General features: G+C 29.4%; 1 protein-coding gene across 1 annotated transcript; it reads left to right on the forward strand.

The window, feature by feature from the left end:
* The first annotated feature begins 10,795 nt into the window (after positions 1 to 10,795).
* Positions 10,796 to 11,998, forward strand: LOC105793602 (uncharacterized). Its single transcript, XM_012622481.2, has 2 exons — positions 10,796 to 11,303; positions 11,654 to 11,998. Exons 1-2 carry the CDS (start codon positions 11,095 to 11,097, stop codon positions 11,772 to 11,774), a joined length of 330 nt encoding a protein of 109 aa, XP_012477935.1. The 5' UTR covers positions 10,796 to 11,094; the 3' UTR covers positions 11,775 to 11,998.
* Positions 11,999 to 12,245: the final 247 nt, after the last annotated feature.

The raw sequence follows: 12,245 nt of genomic DNA on the forward strand, positions 1-12,245 counted from the left end.
TCCATCTCATTTGGTATCAAATTTGGGTGTTTTAGGTGTTCTTTTTGTATTTATAAACTGATTTCTAGCAAACAGCCTCAAAACAAATTTTTTTACCTTGACAACTTTCAGAAAAAAAAAAAAGACTTTTCAGTTGGTAAATTTTTTTCAAATGATCTAAAATTTTACGTACTATTTCTTGGCACTATTTTTGAGTAAAAAATATTTTCCACAAAAAAATTGATTAAAAAAGTACAGAAAAAATATGAAAAAAAGAAAAAAAACATGATGTGGGTTGAATTTTGTGTCGAAACTTTCCAGATCAGTTCTACTTTATTTGAGGAGGCTCTAATTTAAATTTCGTGATTTTTCGAAATCGGGAACTCCTTGAACGAAGTTTGTCAATTTGCTTCACAATTTTTCGGGTTTTTAGTTTTCAACAATTTTCATTGACTCTTATCCTTAGGTTTTTATTTTTATTTTTGTTTTTTTGTTGTTCCTTTACGCATTTTAACACTTTATTGTTTCTTGTGTTAGTAGGTTAAAGCACGTTGCACAATCCTTCCTCTGTGCAACAAAATTCTTTGATATCTAGCCGATTTTGGACTCATAGTGCTATTAGATTTGTTTTGTTAGTTTGATCCTAATACATTCTGATTGATTGATATAGAAAATTTTTAAAAGACTCACAAGACTAATTCCTACCTCATTGAGAATTTGATTTTCATTTATAAGTGCATAACGGTGAGGTTTGATTAATTTTCCTTTTCTTAAATGTTGTGTTCTTTTTAGGCTTTCATAACGATTCACAATATTATGATTGAGAAGTTGAGAAGGGATCAAGAGGTTCAAAATGCTCAAGATCAGTAACGTGACACTATTCTAGACACGATCAACAAAAATTTGGAACATCTAAGTACCAAAATTAAGTGTCAAAATCGTAATTGGGGAGATAAGGTTGATCAACCTCATCTTCATGCAAATAATGTTCGACGTGTCTCTTGTGCAAATGATGAGACTTTGGTTAATACTGACCATGGGCAACATTTTTTAGCTAAACCAAAGTTCAACATTCCATAATTCCGAGGGAAGTATGATCCCAAAGCATATTGTGAGTGGGAATAAAAAATTGAACTTATGTTTCGTTACTATAATTGCTGAGAAGAGGAAAAGGTCCCATTGGTGACCCGTGGATTTTTGGATTATGCTTTGAGTTGGTGGATTCAACTTAGAATTAATCGTCAAAGAAACTACGAAAGAGTAATTGCCACATGGACGAGTTGAAGCAAATGATGCAAAAGCGTTACGTTCCTTCTCATAACTATAGAGAGGTTTCAATGAGACTTCAATGCCTTGTTCAAGGTAATAATCTATTGATGAGTACTTTAAGGAGATGGAGATGCGTATGCAAAAAGAAAATATACGAGAGGATGAAAAGACTACCATGGTGCAATTTGTAGATGGCTTGAACGTTTCGATAGCCAATACTCTTAATCTTCAAACCTGTATTGATCTTGAAGAGATGGTACACAAGGTAGTTGAGATTGAGCAACAATTTTAGCAACGTTAATCTCATCGATTTGGCGCATAACACTATTGTCGAGGTACAAGTTCTAATTCTACTTTCAAGAATTCAAAACCTCCTTATACTACTAATAAGTTGCTGCTAGAACATGCTGAGACTAAACCTTTTGAGTGAAAAATTAGGGCTCCTACAAAACATTCTTCTACATCTTTCAAGCAACCTATTTCTACTAATTTTTCACCAAAACAACAAAGAGCTCTTGACATTTAATGTTTTACGTGTAAAGGGCATGGGCAATATAGTCGTGATTGTGCTAACACGAGACTTTTATTGATCAAAGAAGATGGCGAACTTTGTGAACCGGAAAAAAATGATAATGATAATTTTTTCCTTGAATCTCTAGAGTTAGATGAGATAGAAATGTCATGTTCTCCTATTGAGATGGATTTTATTGAATTGATTCATAATACTTGTAAGGGGGATGTGGGAAGTGAAGAAAAATCATGTGAAAAGTCAGAGAAAAGAGACCTTGAGTGATAAAAGTCTACTTACTGGTCTAAATTTGGTGAGTGAAAATCCATATGAGGTAAAATTGAAGAGTTCTCAAGTGGAAAAAGAAAATGAAAAGAAAGAAAATACCCATATAAAAGTGAGGAATGATTATATTTTAACTAACTCTAACTCAAATTTTTTTAGTGGTGCTTTTTTGTTACAGGATTTCAAGGATCCATTGACAGACTCTCAATTATATTATTTTATCATCAATAGACGATTTTACTTGCGGGAAAGAGGTAAGTTAAACATTGATAATTCTCCATAGGTGCTAGAAGGTAAGAAAAGTAATGATACATCGGAAGTTGAAATATGTAGGCATACCTTGAATGTTTTTGATAAGTATGCTACTGGTTTTATTTTTCCTTACAACATGCTTTCTCATTTGTCAAGTTTCAATAAACAATGGTTTGAAAGGTCAATTGATTTTATGGGTTTATCTAGGTATTTAAAGCTTACTTTTGTTGCATTCGACAGGTTTATTATAGAACCTCATGCATTTGATCTTGCAACAAAACTTTCTACCTTCGACTTTAAATATGAAATTTTACATAATAATATCAAATTACTTGATTTTTATAATTATGTGAAATTCACTCATCGTTGGAAATTCTTATGGATGAACATATATATTCAAAGAAAGTTACAGGTTATTTTTTACTTGAAGACTCATGTGCCTAATATTTCTTTGTTTAGTGTTGATGATTTGTTTTTGAAGGAGAAATACTTGATCCATGCTGATTTGGGAGGTCAAAATCATATCTTTGATCCTAGAGATAGTTTTGGCGCACAAGAAAGCTTAGGTAAGTATTTTATTTATTTTATTGTTATTTAATCTAATCCATTTTCTTTCTGTGCAACTGAAGATTTGAGGATGAATCTTCTTGAGGAATGGAGGAATGATGCATGCTGATTTGGGAGGTCAAAATCATATATTTGATCCTAGAGATAGTTTTGGCGCACAAGAAAGCTTAGGTAAGTATTTTATTTATTTTATTGTTATTTAATCTAATCCATTTTCTTTCTCGTAAATCAAGATTTGAGGATGAATCTTCTTGAGGAATGGAGGAATGATGCATGTTGATTTGGTGTCAAAATCATATATTTGATCCTAGAGATAGTTTTGGCGCACAAGAAAGCTTAGGTAAGTATTTTATTCATTTTATTGTTATTTAATCTAATCCCTTTTCTTTCTGTGCAACTGACGATTCGAGGATGAATCTTCTTGAGGAATGGGGGAATGATGCGAGTCTCAAGGCACAATTTTAGACCTATGGATGTGATGGGCTCACACTACCTTAAGGCCCAACAGCAATGTCAAAATCTAAGTAAATCAAATCAAGGTTCGATCAAAGACAAGATTTGAGGACAAATCTTTTCGAGGAAAGGGGGAATGATACATGCACGGATGGGGTGAATTTTATTAAATTCTATTCACCGAAGCTAACAATTTTCAAGTTTGGAAAATCAGTAGACTTGTGACGACTTTTTGAATAGGATCCTAGCATTTTTGGGTTGAGATATCTCAAGGAATTTAAAGATCTATCTCTCAGCTTCGAAACTCACTTTGAATCACTTGATTTTGAGTTCGAGAGCTCAAGTTATGTCTATTTTAGTGAAGACTACGCAAACAAAATTTCTTAACAAGATTATGATGGGAATTGCGAGTTTAAATCATATTGGGTTCAAGTTTTGGGCTTCATTTTTATTATATATCAGCCCAATATTGTATTTATCAGCTCTTATTATTTTATTATTTTATTATTCTAAATTTTTAATAATTATTAAGAAGATTAAGTTATTTAGGAGTTTTATGTCAACAAGAAAGTTTAGTTTAAAACTACTTCTTGTTTAGATTAACCAGGGTTCTAGTATACTTAAGAGTTTTATTTAGATTTATTTAGCTAGCCTAGGCCTTTGCAATGTACACAAATCATTCAATTCATTATTATTCAACTTCTTTTTTGAGTTCATAAATTCTCTTTGAGTTTTTTTTTCTTTTATGAATTTCTCTTGAGTTTCTTTTAGAATAATTTTAACAATCTTTTCAGATTGTGGGGATCATCTTCAAACTTTTTCTTGCCAAGTTTTCTTTCTTGGAGGGGAAATTAGAGCAGTTTAAAGGGGGTTATAGATTCTTCGTGTTTCCAAGGCTTCTTAGGACTTCTACATATCACGTTCTATCTTTCCATCTATCTTCTATATTTTTTTCCTTATTGTTCTAATCGTAGATTTATTATTCTATTTTAATTATCTTAGTTATTTATTTTAATTATTTTATCTATCTTGGATTTGAATGGGTTTCAAGTTGTGTAAAAAATTCAAGTTTCTTTCTGAACGTCTAAAGCCCTAAGTCAAATCCGTGACTTTGACAAACTTTACGATCTACTTCTGCATTCATCCATCTCATTCTTTATCACACAATCTACAACACAACCTGACACACGACCGTGTGACGCAAAGTAGTTTAAAAAATAACCTCTATTTTTGAGTTTTTATTTGTTTTAATTGATGTTTCGTATTAGAATCACACATCTGATGTTATTTGTGATGGACCATACAAACACCGCTCTCCGAATCCTATATACAACATTAAAATGGATCGATTTACTATTGCAAATTGACTCAATACCAAAACCGAAGCTTGATTTCGATAACACAACCTAGCAAAATCAGTCCTGAAATTGACATATCAATGCTTACCCCGTAAAATAGTAGTTGACCACAACTAGCCCACTGATGGATTGCGATCTTTGCCCCCTCACTTAACAACCATCACAAAAATAGTCAATAGAAACACTTAAACCCAAAATTACAGCCTTTCGCCATCACTTAAGAAAAGAGAACGAACAAAACTCCTTACTAAAACAAAAGAAACAATAAACTTACACAAGATTGTTGCTACCACAACTGTCCAAAAACTTAACACATAAAATTAAAACCAAATATTAACAATGGAAGAAGGAAGTAGAAGCACATCATTTCCAAAAGAAAACAAAACAAAAATTGTAGAGTAAACCAAAAGAATGAAAAATATTTTGGGAAAATTTGAATGGAAAAGAGAGAGAGGAAGTGGAAAGAGTTGGATGTCAAAAGAGGGGAATGATTTTAGGGAATTACCTTTTATTAATATTTAAAATAAAATAAAACAACTACCCACTAAATCCTATCAGTTATCCTAATCAGATTTTTTCTCAAAATTAAAACAAAAACAAATCTCACTTGTACAAAACAAGATTCAAACTTGGAACCTAAAGGTAAGTTGAAGCCTTACCACTGAACCAACAAGCTCATTCTTGTTAACAAACTAACGAGAATAAAATATAACCTACATGTGACCAGTCAAGTGTGGGAATAAAAACAATAAAACTCAAGGGAAGGGATTTGAACATAAGACCTTTCACACACATACACAACACTTAGTCATTTAATCAAATTAATCACTTTACAAAATTTTCCCCAATCTTAACTTAAAAACAGGACGTGACCACTCTCTCAGTTCACTAATCCAATTCCTTCTAATCCGATTTTTGGGATATGACAACAGCAACGACACAATATTAGGGACTAATACGTAATTTTTTATTTTTCTCTATTATCTTCCAATTGACTCAATTCTTGATCTAAATGATAATTCATTTCAATTATCAATTCAAAATATCTCTTAATACCCTATTGGATGTATATGACAATTCAATCTCATTTTACAAAAGTTTCCTAAAATTTTATATTTTATTCAATTTAGTCCTTAAACCGTAAATTGCTATAACTTTCAAATTTGAGCTTTGATTTACAATTCAATTTTGATTTCATCCTTCAATAGCCTTACATTATCAATAATTACAAAAATTTCTTGTCAATCTCGAAATATTTACACTTTAGTCTTTATATTCAAAATTAACAATTCTCACTTTACAAATTAGCCCTTTTTCATATCTAAGCTTAAAATCTAACAATTTGGTAGTAAAAGCTTCAAGATTCAACAATAGTAACTTTTGTGACCTTTAACTGTTTTGGAGAATAACACACGTGTTAACAAGATCAAGCTTCCTTAATCTCAAAAACATAAAAATTACGAAAAACGAGTTAAGAAACACTTACCATACAAGGGGGCAAATGTATTGAAGCTAAAACAATGGCTTCCTTATTCTTTTGTTTTGTTTTTCGGTGGTCGAAGAAAGATGAACAATTGTTTCATCATTTCCTAATTTTATTTTTAATTTTTTGTTTTAATTATTTAATAATTTTATAAGCCAAAAGCTCACTAATTGTCCACTATAAATTCAAAATGGCATATTTTTCATTTTGGACCTTTGTTTAATTATTAGTTTAATCCTTTCGCAATTAAAAATCTATAGTAATTAAATTTTTACCATTTTACAATTTATTCCTTGTACCTTAATTAGTCACTAATTCAATAAAATTACTTATCAAAATTCAATTCATATATAAAATAACTTTGTAAATATTTAATAAAAATCTACAGGCTCGATTTATGGAAACAAGGTCCCAACATCTCATTTTCTAACACCACTGACTTCAAGATCACTACACTTATACCTTAACTAACTGTTTAATTAACAAATAAATAAATAACTACACTTACCACAGTTGATCATCATTAAAAACCACCAAATAAGTAAGAACAACGGTTTAATAACCATTGTGGTCCTTAAGCCTTTTATAAATTAGAATTCTATAATACTTAAAGTTTTATGATTTTGTTCCTGAACCTTAATTAATCACTAATTCAACCAAATTACTAATCTATAATTCAATTTGCTTATAAAATAACTCCTTAAATATTTAATAATAATATTTACGGGCTCAATTTGTGAAACGGAGTCCCAAAATTGTATTTTTCTAACACCGCTGACTTTTGGGTTGTTACATTTCTTGTTCATATTGAGAAAATGCATTCACTATGGATAGCAATACATGCAATCTTTTTTTCTATTTGTTGTTTTGATTCATCAAATGTATTGATTCAAATGTAATATGTATAGGGTTATGTTAAGCTAGTAAAGGAACTAGTTAAACATATATAATTAGGGCTCAAATAATTTGTAATTAAGTTCGACGCTTCGTCTATTAATTATAATATTATTTAGTCATGGAGTCAATCCATTAAAAGTGCCATGAATGAACTCTCCTTATTATATGTCATTACAAAACAACTTCATTTTATGTTTGTCCAATGATCTTGTCATATGTGTGTTACCCTTATAGGATATCCTTAATCTCTTTGGGTTAAAATTTTCACTCAATATGATCATATTTTATCTCACGATAATCATTACATCTTCCTTCATGAAAAGTCAATTACTAACACATAGTAATTAAATTTAGAACAATGACTTGTGCCAAGTTACTTTTTCATCAACTATGCAATGCTGATAAGAGGATATCTTTTACCCTTTATTGGGTTATGAATTCCATTTTTGTAAGTAAAGTCATGTCATACGTAAGTTGTATACCCAATATATCAATTTTTGGAGATATTATCAATTGAACTCAAGCTTTTGATATATTAAAGTATACGAGTTACATACAAATAATTAGTTACTTACTTAGGATTGATAAGTCACTCATGAACGTCACAAGTTAATAAGATAAATTCAACTTTTGACCTGTTTGGTGTATTGTCAGTCTAGACAACCACAATGGTAATTTTTTTGAATGTTGGCAATGGTAAAATTTTTGAAGGGCCCCAATGGTAATTTTTTCCTATAAATACCAGTCATTTTCATTCTTTTCACTCAAATCCAACTCCACCAATTCTTTCTAAACTCTCAACTCTCTCAATTCTCTCAATTTTTTCAAGTTTTGTTCTAAATTTCCCGATACGCTTGTTTAAAAATATTGTAGATTTATTTAATTATTTCATATATTATTCATTTTGATTAAGTTTTCACAAATGAGAACCTCTCTTACTCGTTTCAACAACAAACACATTTATGCCACTCAAGCGATAATAGTAAGACAAAATTTTAAAATTCGTTATTTTCAATCAAGTTAATTTTAAAGCATTTTAGTTTTAATTTTTTTTGTCGATATAAATAGGCAGATGATCGTGTTTTGGAGGAGTTCATACATAATTTTTCAAAGGGCTCAATCACCAAAATCCGTGGTTACTTGCAAGATACAGGAGTCTTGCATACGTCTCGTATGCTCGAGAGCTGCAAACTCGATCCTACACTCATCAGCATGTTGGTGGAAAAATGGAGGCCTAAGACACACTTTTCATCTTCCATGCAACGAGTGTACAATCACACTTGAGGACGTAGCTTTACAACTTGGTTTACCGGTGGATAGATTAGTTGTCACGGGATTAGCAGTCGTTCCTGGTAAAGAGGATCTTTGCAAGGCATTTTTGAGGAAAGTGTCGAATAAGTTTTACGGTGACCAAATAGATATGAAGTGGTTGGAAACCCTAACCCTAAAACCCTAACCCTAACAAAAAAAAAACCTTAACCCTAGGAGAGGAAGTGTGAAAGCGCATCCAGCTGAACGTGCTTTCACATACTCTCTCCAAAATCGACCTCTTTCCCTAATTTAAAAAAATAACCTAAAATGTCAAAAAAAAAAGCATATAAAACTAATTTAGCCCAACTTCAAATGTCTTATATTTTATAGTCTACTTTTTTTTCTAAATAATTATTTTAATTTTAATTATATATTAATATGGTTAAAATTCTTAAAACACTTTTTAACCATTTGTATTAAAAATATGAAACTTATTATTTCATAATGAAGAAATTTATTGAGATTCACTGTACATTTTTAACCAAATTCTGTGCAATTTTATGGCGAAACATTTGATAGTTTTAATTGTAAAATTTTATATTAAATATATTAATTTGGTTTGATGGTTTTTTTCGTCTTGAAATTTTTAAAAAAAAATCAATTAAGATCCTTCAAATTTTTTGTACCCAATTGAATCTTTGAACTAATAAAATTGGTTAAATAGATCATTTAACTAATGTTGATCGTTACAACACTAACGTAGCCATTAATAGTGCTGACATGGCACTTTATGTCAGTGACATTGCTAACATGGCATTGCCATGTCAGTTGCCACGTCAGCAAAATTAAAAAATTAAAAGGAATATTTTTAATTTTTACTGGAATGAACCTAGACATATGGTTGTTCATGTTCATTCATTTCAAAGTTTAATTTTTTAAACTTATTTTTAAAATTTTTATGAATTTGTAAAACATTATTAAAATTTATAAAATATTAAATAAAATTAATAATTAAAAAATTAATAATTAATAATCATTTAAAAGTTAAGTCTAGATTCATTTAAGGCGATTTTTCTAAATTATATAAAATTTAAAAATATTAAAAATTAGTTATCTTTAAATTTTTGATTTGTATCAATGTTTTAATTCTATTGTTACCTTTTAAGATATATAAAATAAATAAATATTTTAAAATAAATAAATTTAATTTTATTAATCATACATGTAAATTTTTTTAATGTACGATATATCCAATTAAAAATGTGTATCAATTATTTTATTACATGCGTAACCTAAAAGGTGTATTAATTATTTTCTTACATGTGTAGCTTAAAAGGTTTAAATAATTGAATATATTCATACATTTTAAACAAAACTTTACACAAACTATTAATAAAATTAAAATTTATTTATATTTATTTTTTCTAAAATATATTTATTTTTATACACTCTAAAAGGCATCAATGTAATTAAAACATTGATACACATTTAGATTTTTAAAGAAAATTAATTTTAATATTTTTCAAACTTTATATAATTTAAAAATAATTGTCTTGAAGAATCTAAACATATGGTTGTCAATATTTTAGATTAATTCGGACTTAAATTTTAAATGATTTTATTACTTTTAAATTTTCTTGAAATTTTTAATTTTATTTACTATTTTATAATTTTAATAATATTTTTTTACAAATTTATAAATTTTTACAAAATTAAATCTTTTAAAAGTATTTTCTTTAATTTAAAATAATAATCTTTGGAATAAATAAACCTAGATAACCATATGCCCAAGTTAATTCCAATAAAATAAAAATAAAAATTATTCCTTTTAATTTTTTAATTTTTTAAAAAATTAATTTTTTTTGACGTGACAGTTGACTTGGTAGTGCCACGTCAGCAACTTTCACTGACATGAAGCACCATGCCAATGTCGTTAGTGGTCACGTCAATGTTGTAATGGTCAACACTAATCAAAGGGCTTATTTGGCTAATTTTGCTAGTTCAGGAGTTTAATTGGGTGTAAAAAGTTCAAAGAGGCTTAATTGATTCTTTTTTTAAAGTTCGTGGGCCAAAACTACCATTAAACTAATTAGCATTCCAAATAAAATAAGGCATAATGTCAAAAATAACGCCTAACATTTGGCTATTTGGTCACTTTGACCCTTTATGTTTTTTTTTATCACTTTGGCCCCTAACTTTTTGTTTTTGTCAAATTGGTCTATTTTTAATGGATATGCTAACGTGGCCGTTAGTTGACTAACGATCAACATTAACCGCTGACGTGGCGGTCCAAATGTAATTAAATGATGATGTTGCACTATTTTGCCTTATATGCCATGTCAGAAAATACTTTTAAAATTATTAAAATTATTTTTTTGAAATATAAAATTATTGAATTATTTTTTGAAATATAAAATTAATAAAATTATTAAATTATTTTAATTTCCAATTTCCACAGTTTCTTCTTCCCCACTATTTCTTTCCATTGTTCACCATCGTCGTCGTCGTCTCTGATCTTCTTCCCCATTGTTTCTTCCTTAAAATCCCTTAATCCTCCAAATATCGGCGGCCCATTTTCTTCAATGAAATCTGAAAAATTTTAAAAATCAAACTTAAAAAATTGGGTTTTCGAAACCTATTATTAAAACATGGGTTTTTGAAACTTGTTTTTAAAAATTAGTCTTCACCAGTTCCCGTTCTTCGCTTCTCCATTCCCTTCCGTAGAAAAACTTCTCTTCCATCGCCAAGCCAAGCCCCCAAAACCAATTTATAAGCTTTGCATTCTCGAACCAATGGCGATCAAAGTCTTGTTTTACTGGGGAAATTTAGGGGTTTCTCTTATACCAAAATTTCCAAAGCATTTTTGGTTTTATTTCTCAAATACCCATCAGGAGGTTTCAAGCAAAAGTCTTTTGGGTTGCAGAGTTCGATTTTTCAGACCTCAGATTCCCAAAGGCAGATTTGGTTTTGGTCCAAATTGTGGCCTTTTGAAGAGCCGTTGGTAATTTATTTATTTATTTATTTTGCAAATTATTGTATAATATTTCTCTATTCTTTGTTGAAAATTGACCTCAGATTAGAGTGTATGGACCTGTCAAGGTCTGTAGTATGTTTGGTTTTGGGTGCCATTGTCGCAGGGTTTTGTTGGAAATGGGAGGCGACTCATTTTGAGCTGTTTATGTTTTTGTTTGCTTTGCATTTGCTGTGTGTGTGTTTTTTTTTTAGTTGGGGAAGTGGGACTTGGGAGAGGAGGATGATGAACGATGGAAAGAAACAATGGAGAAGATGATGATGATTTTAAAATAATTTTAATAATTTTAACCACCTGCATTTGTTGTGTTTTTTTTTCAGTTGGAGAAGTGGAACTTGGGGGAGGAGGATGATGAAGATGGAAAGAAACAATGGAGATGATGATGATGATGATGATGATGATGATGATGATTTTAAAATAAATTTAATGATTTTAAAATAATTTTTAATAATTTTAAAATCATTTGTGATGTTGGCATATAAGATAAAATAGTGCAATATCAACATTTAAATACACTTGGACTGCCATGTCAGTAGTTAATGTTGACCGTTAGTTAACTAATAGTCAAGTCAACATGTCTATTAAAAATAGATCAATTTGACAAAAAAACGTTAGTGATCTAAAAAATAAATATAAAAAGTCAAAGTGACCAAACAACCAAACGTTAGAGAATATTTTTGGATTATGCCTAAAAATAAACATATTACTTTCCTTGTTAACGTAAACACAACCTAACCAACAAGGTCTAGAAGAGTTAGTAATAAAGATATTGTTTTTGTAATAATACTAAATTTATGATTTATATTCCAAATAAATAAATATTAAAATTTATAAGCCGAATAAATAATTATTAAAATATGAAAACTAATTTCATTTTGTTTTCTTTTATACAGGAAATTTAATCTGAAAGTA

This window comes from Gossypium raimondii, chromosome 8 (assembly GCF_025698545.1).
Source record: "Gossypium raimondii isolate GPD5lz chromosome 8, ASM2569854v1, whole genome shotgun sequence".
Classification (NCBI taxonomy): domain Eukaryota; kingdom Viridiplantae; phylum Streptophyta; class Magnoliopsida; order Malvales; family Malvaceae; genus Gossypium; species Gossypium raimondii.

What these genes read in the sequence shown, in the direction of transcription:
- LOC105793602 (XM_012622481.2), top strand. Translation starts at nt 11,095, where the DNA reads ATGGCGATCAAAGTCTTGTTTTACTGGGGAAATTTAGGGGTTTCTCTT. An exon ending in GGCCTTTTGAAGAGCCGTTG is followed by an intron (nt 11,304 to 11,653) that starts GTAATTTATTTA and finishes TTTTTTTTTCAG; the next exon opens with TTGGAGAAGTGGAACTTGGG.